Source organism: Podarcis melisellensis (assembly GCF_964234715.1).
Source record: "Podarcis melisellensis genome assembly, chromosome: 3".
In the NCBI taxonomy this organism is placed as follows: Eukaryota; Metazoa; Chordata; class Lepidosauria; order Squamata; family Lacertidae; genus Podarcis; species Podarcis melisellensis.
Window position 1 is genome coordinate 109,765,107 of NC_138530.1, and position 19,806 is coordinate 109,784,912.

Genomic DNA, 19,806 nt, shown 5'->3' on the forward strand with positions numbered 1-19,806 from the left:
CACCAATTCTGCATAATCCCATCAATTTCTCTTGCCACAGTTCTTTAGTCGGGATTTCCTCATTCTTCCATCCTTGTGCTATTAAGATTCTTGCCGTTGTCAAATACATGAAAATGTTTTTTTAATTTCCTTGGCAGGTCTTTTCCTGCAACTCCTAACAAAAAGGCTTCAGGCTTTTTTACAAATGTTAGTTGGAACATTTTCTTCAACTCATTGTATATCATTTCCCAAACATTTTTAATTTTACTACAATCTCACCACATATGGTAAAAAGTCCCTTCTTTTTCGTTACATTTCCAACACAAATTTGAACCGGTTTTGTATATTTTTTTCTAACTTCACTTGTTATATACCATCTATACATCATTTTCATATAGTTTCATAAAGCAATGACAAACCTAGACAGCAGAGACATCACCTTGCCAACAAAGGTCCGTATAGTTCAAGCCATGGTTTTCCCAGTAGTGATGTATGGAAGTGAGAGCTGGACTATAAAGAAGGCTGATCGCCGAAGAATTGATGCTTTTGAATTATGGTGCTGGAGGAGACTCTGGAGAGTCCCATGGACTGCAAGAAGATCAAACCTCTCCATTCTGAAGGAAATCAGCCCTGAGTGCTCACTGGAAGGACAGATCCTGAAACTGAGGCTTCAATACTTTGGCCACCTCATGAGAAGAGAAGACTCCCTGGAAAAGACCCTGATGTTGGGAAAGATGGAGGGCACAAGGAGAAGGGGACGACAGAGTACGAGATGGTTGGACAGTGTTCTTGAAGCTAGCTACCAGCATGAGTTTGACCAAACTGCGGGAGGCAGTGGAAGACAGGAGTGCCTGGCGTGCTCTGGTCCATGGAATCCCAGTACGTTTCCGAGCACAATTCAAAGTGTTGGTGTTGACTTTTAAAGCCCTAAACAGCCTCGGTCCAGTATACCTGAAGGAGCGTCTCCACCTCCATCATTCTACCCGGACACTGAGGTCCAGCACCAAGGGCCTTCTGGCGGTTTCCTCGCTGCAAAAAGCCAAGTTACAGGGAACCAGGCAGAGGGCCTTCTCAGTAGTGGCACCTGCCCTGTGGAACGCCCTCCCACCAGATGTCAAAGAGAAAAATAACTACCAAACTTTTAGAAGGCATCTGAAGGCAGCCCTGTTTAGGGAAGCTTTTAATGTTTGATAGGTTATTGTATTTTAGTGTTTTATTGGAAGCCGCCCAGAGTGGCTAGGGAGGCCCCGCCATCATCATCATCATCATCATTATTATTATTATTATTATTATTATTATTATTATTATTATTATTATCACAAAGAGTCGGACACGACTAAACAACAACAAAAGAGCAGCATTAACAAAAGAGCAACTAAAAAATAAAAGAGCTAAGCGCCGTTTAGGCGCACACCCTCTCCGCGCCCTCCTTCCATCTTGTTCCATTTTCATTGCACAAAATACACGTGATGCCCATTTTCATTGCATAAAATACACGCGACGCCCATAGCTAGGAACAGAATTGCTGTTACTGCAGATTTTCAGGGCATTTGAAACGGGAGCTCGCCTTGGAGACTCCCTCCCCGGGTTTGCGAGAGGAGGAGCTCTGCCGATGCGCCTTCTTTCCTCGCCCCCGTTTCGGAGACGCGCTGCTTCCTCATTGGAAACAGCGAGGCGAGGCTCCCGCTTCCGTTCCGGCGCCTTGGCCGATTTGGGGCGGAAGGCAGGCAGGCGGGAGGCGTGTCTTGCGTGGCCATGGAGGGGAGTCCGGAGCCGGCTTCGCCCCCCGGCGTGATCCGCGAGGGGGACTTCGCCGTCCTCAAGCGCGACGAGGTCTTCAAGGCGGTGGCGGTGGCCAGGCGGAGGTGAGGCCGGCGGGGTCCCCCCGAGACCCTCTCTCGCTTGAAACACGTGGGGAGGCGGGGGCACCTCCGGAGGCTGCGAAATCACGGGATGGGGGGTGGAGGGGCACCCGGGGGTCATCTAGGCCAACCCCCAGCCACTCAGGACAGGGGTCTTTGGGGGGACCATGGGGTCATCTAGGCCAACCCCCTGCCACTCAGGAGTCTTGGGGGGGACCATGGGGTCATCTAGACCAACCCCCCTGCCACGCAGGAGTCTTTGGGGGGGGAACCATGGGGTCATCTAGGCCAACCCCAGCCACTCAGGACAGGAGTCTGGGGGGGGGAACCATGGGGTCATCTAGGCCAACCCCCTGCCACGCAGGAGTCTTGGGGGGGCATGGGGTCATCTAGGCCAACCCCCTGCCATGCAGGAGTCTTTGGGGGGGGGAACCATGGGGTCATCTAGGCCAACCCCCTGCCATGCAGGAGTCTTGGGGGGGACCATGTCATCTAGGCCAACCCCCAGCCACTCAGGACAAGAGTCTTGGGGGGGACCATGGGGTCATCTAGGCCAGCCCCCCTGCCACGCAGGAGTCTTTGGGGGGCCATGGGGTCATCTAGGCCAGCCCCCCTGCCACGCAGGAGTCTTTGGGGGACCATGGGGTCATCTAGGCCAACCCCCCTGCCATGCAGGAGTCTTTGGGGGGGAACCATGGGGTCATCTAGGCCAACCCCCTGCCATGCAGGAGTCTTTGGGGGGGGAACGATGGGGTCATCTAGGCCAACCCCCTGCCATGCAGGAGTCTTGGGGGGGACCATGTCATCTAGGCCAACCCCCAGCCACTCAGGACAGGGGTCTTTGGGGGGACCATGGGGTCATCTAGGCCAACCCCCTGCCACGCAGGAGTCTTTGGGGGGGGGAACCATGGGGTCATCTAGGCCAGCCCCCTGCCACGCAGGAGTCTTTGGGGGGGACCATGGGGTCATCTAGGCCAACCCCCTGCCATGCAGGAGTCTTTGGGGGGGGAACCATGGGGTCATCTAGGCCAACCTCCAGCCACTCAGGACAGGAGTCTTGGGGGGGGACCATGGGGTCATCTAGGCCAGCCCCCTGCCACACAGGAGTCTTGGGGGGGGACCATGGGGTCATCTAGGCCAGCCCCCTGCCACGCCAGAGTCTTGGGGGGGGACCATGGGGCTCCTGCCAACCTAGCAGTTCGAAAGCATGTCAAAGTGCAAGTAGATAAATAGGTACCACTCTAGCGGGAAGGTAAACGGCGTTTCCGTGCGCTGCTCTGGTTCACCAGAAGCAGCTTAGTCATGCTGGCCACATGACCCGGAAGCTGTACGCCGACACCCTCTGCCAGTAAAGCGAGATGAGCGCTGCAACCCCAGAGTCAGCCACAACTGGACCTAATGGTCAGGGGTCCCTTTACCTTTTATAGTGTCATCTAGGCCAACCCCCGCCATGCAGGATTTCCTTGAGAGGGGTCCCATGGGTCATCTAGATTCTAGACCATGGGTAGGCAAACTAAGGCCTGGGGGCCGGATCCAGTCCAATTGCCTTCGAAATCCGGCCCACAGATGGTCCGGGAATTGGTGTGTTTTTACATGAGTAGAATGTGTGCTTTTATTTAAAATGCATCTCTGGGTTATTTATGGGGCATGGGAATTCTTTCATTATTTCTCCCTTCAAAATGTAGTCTGGCCCCCGACAAGGTCTGAGGGACAGTGGACCAGCCCCCTCCTGAAAAAATTTGCTGACCCCTGATCTAGACCAACCCCCTGCCAAGCAGGAGTTGTTTGGGAGGGTCCCCAGGGACCCCCTGCCACACAGGAATCTTTTGCCCAACCTGGGGCATGAACTTGCCACCCTGAGGTCTAAGAGTCCCAGGCTTGTCCGGCATTGCGTTTCCCCTGGGTTTTATTTTTATTTTATTTTTTCCAAAAAAATTATTGATTTTCCGAATTTATAAACAAACAAACATAAATGCTATCTTTAATTATTCCACTATTATTAACATTGTTAAGTGACTTCCTCTTTTCTTTTCTTTTTTTATAAATAAGTTTATTATTTTCCAACACAAATATACAATTCTGTCAGGTTTTCACAAATTTGGTTCTTTTTGGACTTCCTTCGGCTTCTCTGACAATCATCCATATTTACTTCTCAATTTACGCATTCCTCTGTTTATATTGCCATTAAACTTCCCTCCCACTCCTATTTCTTTTTAACAATATATCTCGACTTTCACAGTGCTTCTTGAAATCCCACCAGTGTTGTTTGCACATCACATATTCTTTTCAGATACTCAACAAATTTCCCACAGTCCTCGATGAACTTTTGGTCTCGAAGATATCTAATTTTCCCGGTTAGTCTGTCCAATTCTGCATAGTCAGTCAGCTTCAGTCTCCATTTTTCTAATGTCGGTATTTCCTCTTGTTTCCATTTCTGGACCAGTAGAATTCTTGCTGCTGTGACTGCATATTGAAAAAGTTTACAGTCTCTTCTTCTAATTTCATTCCCTGTAATTCCTAAAAGAAAGGTCTCTGGTTTCTTTACAAATGTATATTTTAACATCTTTTTCATTTCGTTATAGATCATCTCCCAGAAGCCCTTCACTTTCTTACATTCCCACCACATATGATAAAACGTACCTTCTTTTTCTTTACATTTCCAACACTTATTACATGACTTATACATTTTTGATAATTTTACCGGTGTTATATACCATCTGTAAAACATTTTCATAATGTTTTCTTTGAGTACCGTACATGCAGTAAATCTTAAATTCTCATTCCACAGTTTTTCCCAGTCCTCAAACTGAATATTATAACCAAGATCTCTGGCCCATTGTATCATTACCGTTAAGTGACTTCCTCAAATCCCCCTGGATGAATTTCAATGTACTGTATATCATTGTAAGAGTTTTCCAAAACTAATTTCTAATGAGAATTACTTAGCAATTTAACTTCTTTCTTCCTTTTCATATTAACCTTAAACATATTATTTTATAACATCACGTATTTAAATCCTAAGCCAATCTGGTACTTGCAAGTATTTCTATTTTAGTTATCTTAGCATATTTAGCTAAATAGTCTTTAAATTTCATCCATTTCTTTCCCCTGGGTTTTAGAGCTCCACTCTAGCTAGCAGCTACAGGCCATGCAACAGAGAAAGGGAACCTCTAAAGCAAACCTACATGCCACCTTTTTTCCACCCCCCCCACCCCCCCGGTTGTATATTTTCTGGCAACAGTATTGTGGGGCCACCTAATAACATCAGCCGTAGCACCCGTGGTTTATTTGTGTGCTCATTTCCTGATGGTGGTGCATGTCAACATCTGCCAGCAGTTATCATAGAAAAAGCAGGCCAGGTTAAGAACAGTTTCAGGTTAAGAACGGACCTCCGGAACGAATTACAGTGGTGCCCCGCAAGACGAATGCCTTGCAAGACGGAAAACTCGCTAGACGAAAGAGTTTTCCGTTTTGGAGGTGCTTCACAAAACAAATTTCCTATGGGCTTGCTTCGCAAGTCGAAAATGTCTTGCGAGTTCCTGCGGGGGTTTTTTCCTTTCCCCCCCTTTTTCTAAGCCGCTAATAGCGCTAATCCGCTAAGCCGTCAATGGGCTTGCTTCGCAAGACGAAAAAACTGCTAGACGAAGAGACTCGCAGAACGGATTCTTTTTGTCTTGCGAGGCACCACTGTAAGTACTTAACCTGAGGTACCACTGTATTTCTAAAAAGAGAAATTCTTCTTTTAAAAAAGTGCCAATACCAATAGAAGCTTTATTCTCAATTGTACAAGTTGTGTCTACTAGTAGTGGAAGTCCTGTGGTGTATGACAGCTCTCCAATATGCACCAGTACAGTGGTACCTCGGGTTACATACGCTTCAGGTTACAGACGCTTCAGGTTACAGACTCCGCTAACCCAGAAATAGTACCTCGGGTTAAGAACTTTGCCGCCCAATTGCCACAGTCGCAGCCAAACAGCAGCAGGCCTTGACAGAGCAACCAATCACCACTGCCAGTCTCATGCTGCCTGCTGACACCAATCACTGACACCAATCACTCGTACCCTCTCTGCTATCGGTGTATAAGGGGACCCACAGATTTTGCCTATTATTTCTAATAATAAAATACAGTGGTACCTCTGGTTAAGTCATTCCGGAGGTCCGTTATTAACCTGAAACTGTTCTTAACCTGAAGCACCACTTTAGCTAATGGGGCCTCCCGCTGTTGCCACGCCGCCAGAGCACAATTTCTGTTCTCATCCTGAAGCAAAGTACTTAACCCGAGGTAATATTTCTGGGTTAACAGAGTCTGTAACCTGAAGCGTATGTAACCTGAGGTACCACTGTATCGTCTTATACACAGAAAAATACGGTAAATTTTAATCTGGACTTGAGTGTGTTGCATGTCACGTCTACTTAGTTTTTGATTGCTTTTGGAGGTTCCTATCCCAAATCATTTGTTTCCTCTTAGGAAAATCGTATTTGAAAAACAGTGGTTCTGTCTGGATAATGCTATTGGGCATATCTATGGAACAACGTTTGAAGTGACCAGCGGCGGGACCCTTCAGCCAAAGAACAGGGTGCAAGAGGCTGCCACAGGTAAGAGAAAACCAGCAGATAGTTTTGTGGCATAAAAATTGTATGTACAGTTCTGTGTAATAGTTTTGGCACATCTGACCAATGTGTAGCCTTTGCCAGGGTGAGGGCAGAGGTTATCTGCTTGGATTAAATGTTAAGCTTTCAGAGAGGGCTATTTTGTTTTCTTTTTAACATTTGTATAGTACAGTGGTACCTCGGGTTAAGAACTTAATTTGTTCTGGAGGTCCGTTCTTAACCTGAAACTGTTCTTAACCTGAGGTACCACTTTAGCTAATGGGGCCTCCCGCTGCCACCACGCCACCACTGTGCGATTTCTGTTCTCATCCTGAGGCAAAGTACTTAACCCAAGGTACTATTTCTGGGTTGGCAGAGTCTGTAACCTGAAGCATCTGTAACCTGAAGCGTCTGTAACCCAAAGTACCACTGTATAGAGTCAGCATTGATTCAACTCTGCTGTTAGGCAAAAGTGAGGGGGAGGCATCAGTCCAGCTACACTTCAAGCTGAAATAGTCAGGTGGAAGTAAACTAGTTGTCTGATAAAAGATTATGAACGCTTGGGAACTGTCTGTCTGGAGGTAATATCTGCAACACAGTGGCCCAGCATTTTCCAAGTCACAGGCTCCGACTTGGAGAACTGAACGACCTTACTGCAATGGGAATAATTCATCCTAATAAGCCAAGATATCTTGGACCTGAATCTTTTCCCTTTATGATGTGAAGCAAGAAGACTCTTAACTAACCATAGTTTCCTGTTTTGTCCCAGCTAGGAAACTGTGGCTGCCAGTTTTGGAACCCCAGCTTTTATGGCTTTAAAAATAGCTCTAATAAGACTATTGTTCTGCACGGTTCTCCGCTGATATTTCACCATTTTATATGTGCCTTTGTTTTCAGAAACCAAAGAAGCAGGTGCCGATAATCGTAATATAGTTGATGACGGAAAGTCTCAAAAACTGACTCACGACGATATAAAGGCTTTGAAGGATAAAGGCATTAAAGGACAGGTAACTAACAATTGTGACTCATCCTTCTCCCTTGGTTATCCAGCACACTCTTCTCACTGTGAGATACAACGCTAGACGGTTTGCTTTATCTGATGCATTCTGAGGTTGACGGCAGCCATGTAGAGTTGTGTCACGAGGCTGGAATCTAAAAGTAACTTCTGCCTTTCCCCACATACACAGCATTGCTTCCCCACCTTTAAAGACACACGTTTGAAAACCATATTTCTAGGCACTGTAGCTAAAGAAGATGCATTCTAATGTAAAAACAGCATTGGCACGATTCCTCTCCCATCAGTGCACCTCTGTGCCATTATAATTAGTATTATTATTTACCGTATTTTTTGCTCTATAACTCACTTTTTCCCTCCTAAAAAGTAAGGGGAAATGTGTGTGCGTCTTATGGAGCAAATGCAGGCTGCGCAGCTATCCCAGAAGCCAGAACAGCAAGAGGAATGGCTGCTTTCACTGCGCAGCCATCCCTCTTGCTGTTCTGGCTTCTGAGATTCAGAATATTTTTTTTCTTGTTTTCCTCCTCCAAAAACTAGGTGAGTCTTGTGGTCTGGTGCGTCTTATAGAGCGAAAAATACGGTAGCTTCCGGGTCATGTGGCCAGCATGACTAAGCCACTTCTGGCGAACCAGAGCAGCACACGGAAATGCTGTTTACCTTCCCGCCGGAGTGGTACCTATTTATCTACTTGCACTTTGACGTGCTTTCAAACTGCTAGGTTGGCAGAAGCAGGGACTGAGCAACAGGAGCTCACCCCGTCACGGGGATTCGAACCGCCGACCTTCTGATCGGCAAGTCCTAGGCTCTGTGGTTTAACCCACAGCGCCACCTGCGTCCGGTGTTATATTAGGGTTGCCATATTTCAAAGAGTGAAAATCCGGATATGTCAAGCCTTTATTTGTTACAATTGTGATGATCATGGTGTACAGCTGATGAAAACCCCAAATAAACAATCTCAGAAAATTAGAATATTAAATGAAATCAGCAAAATAAGGATTGCAAATAGATCAATATTGGACATATCTCGCTTTGCATGTCATGAGTCTATCTCATATAGTAGTTTCACCTTTTAAGTTGAATTACTGAAATAAATGAACTTTTCCACGATATTCTAATTTCCCGAGTTTCACCTGTATATGCTACCCAAAACCGGTAAACAACCAAAAGTGCTTACTTTCATTAGAAGTTGCTTGTGTACTCTGGTTTAAATGTGAAAACTTTCTTTTTCAAGTAAGTATAACGTAGGGAGACAATGCTGACACACTTCTCTCTTAAAGGAAATAGTTCAACAATTGATAGAGAACAGCACCACATTCAGAGACAAGACGGAATTTGCCCAGCATAAATACATCAAGAAAAAGAAAAAAAAGTAAGTTGCAAATTAGAAAGCCAGGAGCAGTATATTGTGGCTCACAAATTATCTGTGCTTAAAGTTTAAAACATGATTGCTGTGCTTTCCTTACAGATATGAGGCGGTTATTACAATCGTAAAGCCATCAACACGTATTCTGTCAACAATGTACTATGGAAGGGAACCAGGGAAAATAAAGTAAGACTCAATTTATTTCAATGACCCCTGAATTTTTGAATTTTATTGATATTGATGCTGCATTTTATGTTGTATTTTATGCTGTTTTAAAGTCGCATTTTAATCAATGTTTTATATTTGCTGTTAGCCGCCCTGAGTCCGGTTTTTAAACCGGGAAGGGCAGGGTATAAATAAAAATTTATTATTATTTATTATTACTATAATCAAGTATTACCCTGTTGGCAACCACGTAACACTGAGTGGGTGGGCCTTCACCCTGCCCAATCCTGCTCTACAGTTCTCCTATATATTTTCCTATAACATTTAGTCAGCATATCCTTAACTTGCCAATTCCTTCTCTAGCTTTTTGTATTTCTAACATAAAGGAGCTAATTCAAGAGCAGAATCATGGATTGATAGCAACTTCGAAGTTTGGGTTTTATCGTGTTTTTAATATTCTGCTGGGAGCCATCCAGAGTGGCTGGGGCAACCCAGTCAGATGGGGTGCATACAATTAATAAAGTTGTTGTTGTTGATGATGATGGAGTGCATACAATTAATAAAGTTGTTGTTGATGATGGTGGTGATGATGGGGTGCATACAATTAATAAAGTTGTTGTTGTTGTTGAAGATGGTGATAATGGGGTGCATACAATTAATAAAGTTGTTGTTGTTGAAGATGGTGATGATGGGGTGCATACAATTAATAAAGTTGTTGTTGTTGAAGATGGTAATGATGGGGTGCATACAATTAATAAAGTTGTTGTTGTTGTCATGTGCTGATAATAAAGTGAATGTTGTTTTTCCTTTCTCAGCTATCTGCGATACGATACTTTAGCCCAGATGCTGACTTGGGGAAACGTCCGTGCTGGCAATAAGATGATTGTAATGGAAACCTGTGCTGGATTGGTCCTAGGTGCTATAATGGAGCGAATGGGAGGTAAGAATAGCAAGCTCCCTGTAGGCAGAACTTTGTGGTGGTGCTCTTGTGTTTTGTTTTTTTAATGGGAATGTGGAACATTCACATAGTCCTGCTTCTTCGGTAGCATATTTATTTGACCTTTTTTGAAAACACGAGTCTTATAGCATCTTTAGGTCTAAGGCAGCCTTTCTCAACCTGTGGGTCCCCAGATGTTGTTGAACTACAACTCCCATCACCCCTAGCTAGCAAGGCCAGAGCTCAGGGATAATGGGAGTTGTAGTCCAACAACATCTGGAGACCAGCAGGTTGAGAACCGCCGGAGTTCAAGCTCAAAAATCACTCTTACAAAAAAGTGTCAGGGACTGGAATGAAGAGGAGGGGGGAGTGGTGGAGGTCTCCAGCCCCTTCTCCTCTAGCTGACAGGGAAGAGGGAGGCCGTGTTGAATTACAGCCGAACTATGAGGGAGCGGGTGGCGCTGTGGGTTAAACCACAGAGCCTAGGACTTGCCGATCAGAAGGTTGGCGGTTCGAATCCCCGCGACGGGGTGAGCTCCCATTGCTTGGTCCCTGCTCCTGCCAACCTAGCAGTTCGAAAGCATGTCCAATAAAGCGAGATGAGCGCCGCAACCTCAGAGTCGGCCACGACTGGACCTAATGGTCAGGAGTCCCTTTACCTTTACCTTATGAGGGAGATAACAAGTCAGAGACAGGCGAATGGCCAAGTTATGCAGAGTTAGGAGAAGCAATGAGGGAGACAGAGCAGCCAGTGAACACTTCATTAGGCAGCATAGAATCTCAGTGGTTCTCCACCTGTGGGTCCCCAGATGTTGTTGGACTACAACTCCCATCATCCCTGAGCTCTGGCCTTGTTAGCTAGGGGTGATGGGAGTTGTAGTTCAACAACATCTGGGGACCCATAGGTTGAGAAAAAACTGGATCCGCCGTCCCCTAGAACGCGACGTTCGCTAAGGGTGCAAGAGCAATGGACGCAGAGGCATTTGACCACCGGGGGCCACCGTAGGGTCAGGTGCTGTTGGGAAAGAGGGAAGGGGGAGGAGCCACAGTGAGCAACTCCATCATGGAGGAAGGACTGAATTATTTGTATGCTACCGTTAATGACTGAATAAGTCACAAGCAAGAGCTTTCTTGTTTCTTCCCTGCTTCTTGACACCCCCATGGTGTCAAGGGGGAGAGAATTCCTCAAGCCTGACAATGACATTTCTACCAAAATGTAAAGCTCAAAAAATTTATAAAAATATGAGTTGTCGGAGAACACAAACTCTCCTCCCCACCATCTGCTGTTTAATTTTGTCTTGACAACCTCTTTGGCGTAAGCGAGTGAAGGGAAATTTTAGAACTTCTATTTTTTCATTATCTCATGTTATTTACTGCTGGGGGTTGGTCTCTGGTGAATATTTAACCGGTATCTAATGAGCTGCTTTAGATGTGCCTGCTTGGGCCTTTTCAGTGGCTTTTTAATTTAAAATAAGAATAAAGTCTCTTCCTGGTCACGTCAGGTGCCTCTGTCAAACTGCTTTTGGAATTCAACTTCAAAGCAGGTTTGCTATATGGCAGGGTGGAGCAGGCAGCCATTTGATGCACGTATCCGGAATCTAACCTTCCTTTGGTGTAATTACCCCAAAGTTGCTTGGGTCCTCATTATACTTGATTTAAAACTGAATGCGCAAAACTGAATGCCCCTGCCTGGAGCAGCAATTGTTTGAATTGATGTAATGTGAAACTTCTGCGACGCGTTTCTCATGCTGGTGTTTATATTCATACAAGTCATTTTCTGATAAGCATCCACAGGTATGTATCCTCTCCCAGTGCAGGATCTGAGCATCCATGTTTGTTGTAACGACTCTGGTCCATCCTTGCAGGTTATGGATCCATTATTCAGATGTACCCAGGAGGAGGAGGACCTGTTAGAGCAGCCACAAGCTGCTTTGGGTTTCCAGAGTCCTTCTTCCAAACCCTGTATGATTTCCCTCTCAGCAAAGTGGACAGTCTTCTCTCCGGTACGTTTTCTTTAAAGAAACTGCCTTTAGAGTCTGAAGAGAATACAGCAGTGGCCGAAGAAAGCAATGGCTCGGTGGATGACAAACCAGTTTCCGTCCAAGAAGCAGACACAGAATGCAGTGCTGAGATAGCTGCGGAAGACAGTCAGCCTGAAGAACAAGAAATAATGGACATTCCAACGGAGGGCGACGCATTTGAAGACAGTAAAGCAAAGGGAACAGTAAGAATCTACTGACTTAACTTTTAGACACTGTCGTCAAGGAAATGTTGCCATTTTGGAATTAATCTAAGTGGTGTTCATCCTTCATTTATTTGAAAGATTTGATGTCCCACCCATGAGTTTAGCAACTTCCAGAGTGATTTACAGTCACTTGAAACCTTAAAACATTTCTCACTCTGTTTAGGGAAGCTTTTAATAGCAGAAGGACTATTGTATTTTAATATTTTGTTGGAAGCTGCCCAGAGTGGCTGGGGAAACCCGGCCAGATGGGCGGGCTATAAATAATAATAATAATAATAATAATAATAATAATAATAATTATTATTATTATTATTATTATTATTATTATCATCATCCCAGAGGCACCCTATAGCTTCAGTGACTAGTGGAATAGTTACAATGGAACCTTGATTCTCAAACTTAATCCATTCCAAAAGTCCGTTTGACTCCCAAAACGGTTTGAAAACCAAGACGCGGCTTCCAATTGGCTGCAGGAGCTTCCTGCACTCAAGCGGAAGCCGCGTCAGACATTCGGCTTCCAAAAAACGTTCGAAAATCGGAACACTTACTTCTGGGTTTTCAACATTCAGGAGCCGATTTGTTCATCAGCTAAACCGTTTGAGAACCAAGGTACCACTGTACTGTGCTCTCTTCATTTGAGACTCATGTCAGTCATCAGGGTCTTTTGATAGAACTCGAAACTTTTTTTGCGATGCCTTTGAGTTTATTTACACTTGCTAGGGTTCAGAATCACCATGCTTATGCACAGCACCAGAATAATGTGATCTTTTAGGTGGCCCGTGGGGTCCCTTCCAAATCTACAATTCTTTCAGTGGATTTTATGGTATAAAGTCAGCTGTAAAAAAAAGGTAAAGGGACCCCTGAACATTAGGTCCACTCGTGGCCGACTCTGGGGTTGTGGTGCTCATCTCGCCTTATTGGCCGAGGGAGCCAGCGTACAGCTTCCAGCTCACGTGGCCAGCATGACTAAGCCGCTTCTGGCGAACCAGAGCAGCACACGGAAACGCCGTTTACCTTCCCACCGGAGTGGTACCTATTTATCTACTTGCACTTTGACGTGCTTTCGAACTGCTAGGTTGGCAGGAGCAGGGACCGAGCAATGGGAGCTCACACCGTCGCGGGGATTCGAACCACTGACCTTCTGATCGGCAAGTCCTAGGGTTTGTGGTTTAACCCACAGCGCCACCCGCGTCCCAAAGTCAGCTGTAGAGTATGTCAAACAAAGAGCTTAAACCTTTCTGTGCTAGCTCAACAGAATTTAGGATTAGAGTGTGGGGTCTTTCCAAAGTGCTCCTAATGCACTTTGCAGCTTGCAAAGCTTTTGGGAAGTGGTTCATCTTCACACTCCTAATATAAATTATTTTGAGCTTAGGGGCAAGATATCTACAAGTGGTGGTCCACTTAGAGTGCCCCCGGAGGGAAACAGTGGAGCATAACTTACTTCCTACAGCACTTCTGGTTTGAATAACCCTTTAAATTTAAAGAACGTAGGCATTAAAGGTCAAAGCAGCCAATAGATGGGTTGTCAGCTATTTTTTTTTTCCTTCCCAGACACACGACAAACAAAAGAAACAAGAGGAGAGGCAGAAAAAGTTGATAGAAGCTGCAGGTTTATTGAAAGAGAAAAATGCTGATGGGTAAGTTTGATCACATAATGCTAAATATTCCTGGAAAATTAAGGGCCTTATTTTGTTCCCCAAGTTAAATGTGTGCAAGAACCCAACAAAGCCTAATGGGTCTTTCCTTACAATACGAAGCGTGGGCTGAATATTAGATGTTCACAGTGGTAAGTTGGGTTTCGGTGCCTAGCATTGCTCATCTTGCTCTTTGAACTTCACCTGGTATTGCTCCAGCAGCTTCTTACGACGTTTTAAATTCTTTCCTCAATTCTTCAACTCTTTCCTATCAAGGATGATTTAGGATGCCAGAACAAACCACAAAGTAGAATGGGCATAATGAGGATCAAAGATGGGAAGAAACCAGAGTAAAAGAGATATTTCTCATTTGAGAAATATAAAGGAATTATTTCTCATTTCCTTTAGCGGTTCAGTTCTACCGAAATCATGTATGCATAAATGACTTTAAAACTCATTTCTGAATTTTTCCCCTCATCTTCTGTCCCAGCATAGTGATTGCTAATCTTTGCTGACAATTATGGAAAACTGGAATGAAATAGGATGATTTATTGAAGGCTGACATGAAATATTGACTCACAGAATTTATATTTGAGATCTCTGGACCAGAGCATTAAATGTGTTTTGCTTGGGGAGAAATGTTCCTTTGTAAAACATAAAAATAAAAATAAAATGTTACGTTTTATTACTGTAAAAATGCAACTTCAAAAATTTACTGAAGTGGACTTAATTACCTGAGTTTTATCGGCTCCTTCCAGGCTGTATGAGTGACTTGCAGATTTCCACATGTAGGCAAAATGCTTCTGAAAGTGAAATATATTGACTCAACATGGCACTAAAGCCTGCATCTACAACAACATTAATAAAAGGACAATATGCTTCGCCAGATATTGCCTTTCCTTATTTCAGCTTGGTTTGCCCAGGCAAATATGAACAATCTTTTGATCTAACCTGTGTACAACTTTCTGTTGCAGTTTAATTGTTGCCAGTCGATTTCATCCGGCGCCTTTATTACTCTCCTTATTAGAATTTGTTGCTCCCTCAAGGCCTTTTGTTGTCTACTGCCAATATAAAGAGGTGAATCCAATACCTTTTATTTTTATTATCCCTCTGAGTTTTCAGCAAGTTCGTTTAACCAGTTTTTCTTCTCTTAGCCATTAGTGGAATGCTACACGAAACTGAGAGAAAAAGGGGGTGTCATTAATCTGAAACTCTCTGAAACGTGGTTACGAAATTATCAGGTAAGAATTGCACGTATATATGTATTGCCATACTTATGATGGTGTGTATGGGAAGTTTAGTATAGAAAAGTGAAAAAGAAAATTGTATCTATTGGCTCTTTCCTTCCATCTCAATCTTAGCCGCCCAATGGATAAAATAGAGAAAGCAAGCATTCTAACATTTAGCTTAGCACCACTCTCAAAAATTCAGTGTTTGTTTTAGCCTAAGTAACCATGTTACTGCAAGGCTGCCTTCAGTTCTTGAGTACAGTGGTACCTCGGTTTAAGTACTTTATTCGTTCTGGAGGTCCGTTCTTAACCTGAAACTGTTTTTAACCTGAAGCACCACTTTAGCTAATGGGGCCTCCTGCTGCTGCCGCGCCGCCGGAGCATGATTTCTGTTCTCATCCTGAAGCAAAGTTCTTAACCTGAAGCACTATTTCTGGGTTAGCGGAGTCTGTAACCTGAAGCGTATGTAACCTGAAGCATATGTAACCTGAGGTACCACTGTAATTGGGAGTATGAGCAGATACACAAATCGCTGTTTAAGTCAACAGTAACTTTTAGTTTTGTGCTAAATAAATATCAACAGGTCACTGGCATCAGGGTTTTTCTTCACCAATGCAAAACTGTTAACTGAGCTTTACAGTGTTGGACCAATAGCATGATAGATAATAACTTTGGTCTGTGTTTACTTTCACTTTCAAGGAATGGACAGAATATTTCATAGCATGCAAACCAGGGGTCCTAGTTTTTGAAAAAAAACAGTGGTTAAATGATGCAGCTTCCCCAAGCTCACTTGTTTAGAGACTGACCGCTATTTGATTTTAAACCAGAGTTCCTGATTCACACACAACACTATGCTGAGAGACTTTGGAATGGAGTAAACACAAGGCAGTGCTCTGCTCTGGTTCACTGAGTAGCACTAAACCACGGCTTAGCATTACGCATGAACTAGCCCATCACGTTTCCAAAATGGCGCTGACCATTTTGTGAAACTTAAGTGTTAGGGTGGGAATACCGTGGCAGATGTGTTTCTTTGTAGGTGTTAAATGATATAGTACAGTCACGTGCAGCTCCCAAGAGGCTGTGATCTATTCCCAGTATAAAGAAAATGGCGGTGATCTACCCGTTGTCATGAGTTGTTGAGCTTATTTTGAGGGGCGAAGCCACAGTTGTTGAGCTTTTTTGGGGTTAGGGAGAACACCTTCGCAATCAACCTAGGGCACCTTCGAGATTGACCAGCAGATCACAATCGACCTGTTGGACATGCTTGATATAGTATGCCGTATTTTTCGCTCTATAGGACGCACCTGACCATAGGACGCATCTTGTTTTAGAGCAGGAGAACAAGAAAAAAACAATTCTCCCCCTCTCTGCTCAGCGCCCCTTCAGCGAAGCGACAGGAGCAATGGAGCCCATTCCATTTCTCCTCCTGTTTCGCTGAAAGGGCGCTGCGCAGCTCTCCCTCTCTGCTGAAGCCAGGAGAGTATTGCTCTCCTGGCTTCAGCAAAAGGAACCCGAAGCCTTCGGAGCACAGCGCAAGTTCCCGCTGTGCTCCAAAGGCTTCAAGCGGCTATCCCAGAAGCCTGGAGAGTGAGGGGTCGGTGCGCACCGACCCCTCTCGCTCTCCAGGCTTCAATGAAAGCAATGCAAAGCCTCCGGAGTGTGGAGGGAGCGCTCCCTCTGCGCTTCAGAGGCTTTGCATTGCTATCGCTGAAGCCAAGGAGCCTGCATTCCCTCCATAGGACACGCACACATTTCCTCTTAATTTTTGGAGGGGAAAAAGTGCATCCTATAGAGCGAAAAATACGGAAAATATCCATCTGAATTCAGTTGGAACTTAAACCTTGCAGAAAAAAATACATCGTGCGGCTACTTGAAACTATTCCTCGTAATCAATTATTGCGTTCCATTTTTTTTGCTCTTTGTAAAGGTCTTGCCAGATCGGAGTCACCCCAAATTGATGATGAGCGGCGCCAGCGGGTACCTTTTGACAGGCATCACTGTTATAAATGAGAGTGTAAAATCCGGGGACTGCTCAGAACAGACAGATGAAGAGCCAACATCTAAAAAACGTAAACTTCAAGAGCAGCGTGACATTTGAAGAAGCACTTGTTTTTCTTAGGGCACCAGATGAGCCTCATGTTCTTTCACTACCTGTGCTCAAGAGCACAGAGAAACGTACTTTGTCTTGCATTTGCCAACTGTTGCAGAGAAGGTTATCCAGAGAAGGGACTGCATTCAAATCCTATCCAACTCGTTCATGGATAGCGCCATAGCTTTAAAACAGTATTACAATGTTCAAACAGCGAAAGACTTCAGGATATAAGAATCACTCTTCCTGGAGCTGCTGCAAAAATTGACTGAAACTCCAGTCTTGTTTGCCTTCATAGTTTTGTTTGAATTTGAATCTCTTATTTATACCACCACCTCATTTGTAATCTCACGGCATATTATGTTGTTGGTTAAAAATCCAAATTATTATTTTTTTCATTTCAAGCCCTTGAAATCAAGATGTTATTACTAATAAGTGAAATGGGTATTACAAAATCATGCAGTTTCACTACGGATGGGTGAAACAAGATTGAAGCTAGAAAAGTGTGTTTTTTATCTGTTGTGGATACAAGAACTAAGGATCATCATGTTTATGCATTTTAGAGTAACTGTGGGTTTTACCATTTTTACCTACCCGGTGTTAGTCATACACTGAGTAAAGCCATTGAAATTAATGGACATGGCTAGCTGAGGTCCACTAATTTCAGTGGTTCTCCTCTGAGTAGAAACAACGCAATAGTTCATTTTCACTTACTAAGTAACTTTTAAAAAAAGAAAGCTGGTTTCCCTCTTCGCCTTTTTAACATGTGATAACTGTATATGGTTATGTAAAGTCTATGATCCGAAAACCTGCATTTCAATAAATTCTAAAGGGGGGGTGTTTCTTACACAAGAATGTGTTGTTTTCTTCTGAGCATGAAAACATAGGTAAGGTGGAAACATGTTTAGCCAGCTGTACCTATTTTGGAGGATCAGTACAGTAAATAACAGTTAGGAGGGTCCCCAGGCCCTCAGAGGCTAGGGGGGGCGATGACAAAAATAGCTTCTGGTAGCTTCTTCCAGTGCATTGCCAACTCAGTGAATTGATACTTAAAGGAATATGGCAAGATTTCGTGTTCTTGATACGTGGGCATTGCGCTCATCTCGCTTTATTGGCCGAGGGAGCTTCCGCGTCATGTGGCCAGCATGACTAAGCCGCTTCTGGTGAACCAGAGCAGCGCACGGAAATGCCATTTACCTTCCCGCCGGAGTGGTACCTATTTATCTATTTGCACTTTGACGTGCTTTCGAATTAGTAGATTGGCAGGAGCGGGGACCGAGCAACGGGAGTTCACCCCGTCGCGGGGATTTGAACCGCCGACCTTCTGATTGGTAAGTCCTAGGCTCTGTGGTTTAACCCACAGCGCCACCTGCGTCCCTTTGTGTTTTGGATACTTTCCGGCAAAACCTATGGCTCAACAGCCACTGGGTGGCCAAAGTGAAAAACTTGCTTCGCATGAAGCCAGGTAGTGTGTGAAGTGGCACCATTTTCCACAGCAAATCCCCTTCTCCTTCATTGCATTTCCATTGTGCATAGCACCCTGGCTTTCTGCACAGACCCCAGCTAGGCATGGTATGTAGCAAGCAAGCAAGATGTTCCTGTGTATAGCAACAAAGCAAATCACGTTTGACTAAGGTTGGCTCCTAAGCCCCATTACGTAATGTGTTTGCCAGAAATGGCATAGCATAAGGCCCTCCAGATCTTGTCGGAATACAACTCGACCACTGACTGCTGCTCAGAACACAGAATGAGTTTTAAGTGGAGCAGCATTACTGATGTACAGTAGGTGGCAGTCATGGAGTCAGGATGATGGCAAGCCGGCTGATAAACGTGTAGACAGCTGTGGAAAACATCTGGGCCTCCTTTTGTGAACTGTCAGAAATCACTTGTGGACCTACCTGCTTTTTTGTCTTTTGACTCTCCTCCCCATTTCCATTTTCAGAGTATTTTTTAAAAAAACATATGCTTCCCTATCCACATCAAATTCCATGCTACGCTAGAGCGCCTCCAGACCGTCAGCGTTATGCAGGAGGCGTCCTTGAAAATTTGACCCAAACGAGAAAATTGCACAACCAAAGCCACATTACAAATATTTACACCAGACATATTGGCCACGATTCTGAAAAGTGTATGCTGAGAATGAATGAAAACAGCCCATAAACGGCATGATAGTGTTTATATATATTGGGTTTTTTAAAGATTCTTAGCAATACTTACATAATTTAGAATGATAAGAAGCACCAAAACAGAACCTATTCTATTATTATTATTATTCCCAGTCCATCTGGGTGGGTTGCCCCTGCCACTCTTGGCAGATTCCAACACATCAGAAAACATCAGACATTAAAAACCTCCCTAAGCAGGGCTCCCTTCAGATGTCTTCTAAAAGTTGTGTAGTTATCTCCTTGGCATCTGGTGGGAGGGCGTTCCACAGGCCGGGCGCCACCACCGAGAAGGCCCTCTGCCTGGTTCCCTGCAACTTTGCTTCTTGCAGGGAGGGAACCGCCAGTAGGCCCTCGGAGCTGGACCTCAGTGTCTGGGCTGAACGATGGGAGTGGAGACGCTCCTTTAGGGTTATGTCAACACCATGCTTCCTTTAGGTATGTTTGTGCTTCAAAAACAGGCACAATTTGAGGTTCAACAGGCTCAAAAACGGGTTCCAAGGGATGAGCATTTGCCATTGCCCCATTGTAATATG

The 19,806-nt window shown here is 44.6% G+C and overlaps 1 protein-coding gene across 1 annotated transcript; it reads left to right on the forward strand.

The window, feature by feature from the left end:
• Positions 1–1,628: 1,628 nt before the first annotated feature.
• TRMT6 (tRNA methyltransferase 6 non-catalytic subunit) lies at positions 1,629–17,969 on the forward strand. Its single transcript, XM_081906496.1, has 11 exons — positions 1,629–1,844; positions 6,310–6,437; positions 7,329–7,438; positions 8,724–8,815; positions 8,912–8,995; positions 9,790–9,914; positions 11,777–12,135; positions 13,708–13,793; positions 14,765–14,867; positions 14,945–15,031; positions 16,947–17,969. The coding sequence occupies exons 1-11, from the start codon at positions 1,735–1,737 to the stop codon at positions 17,115–17,117; spliced, it is 1,455 nt and encodes a 484-aa protein (XP_081762622.1). The 5' UTR covers positions 1,629–1,734; the 3' UTR covers positions 17,118–17,969.
• The last annotated feature ends 1,837 nt before the right edge of the window (positions 17,970–19,806 follow it).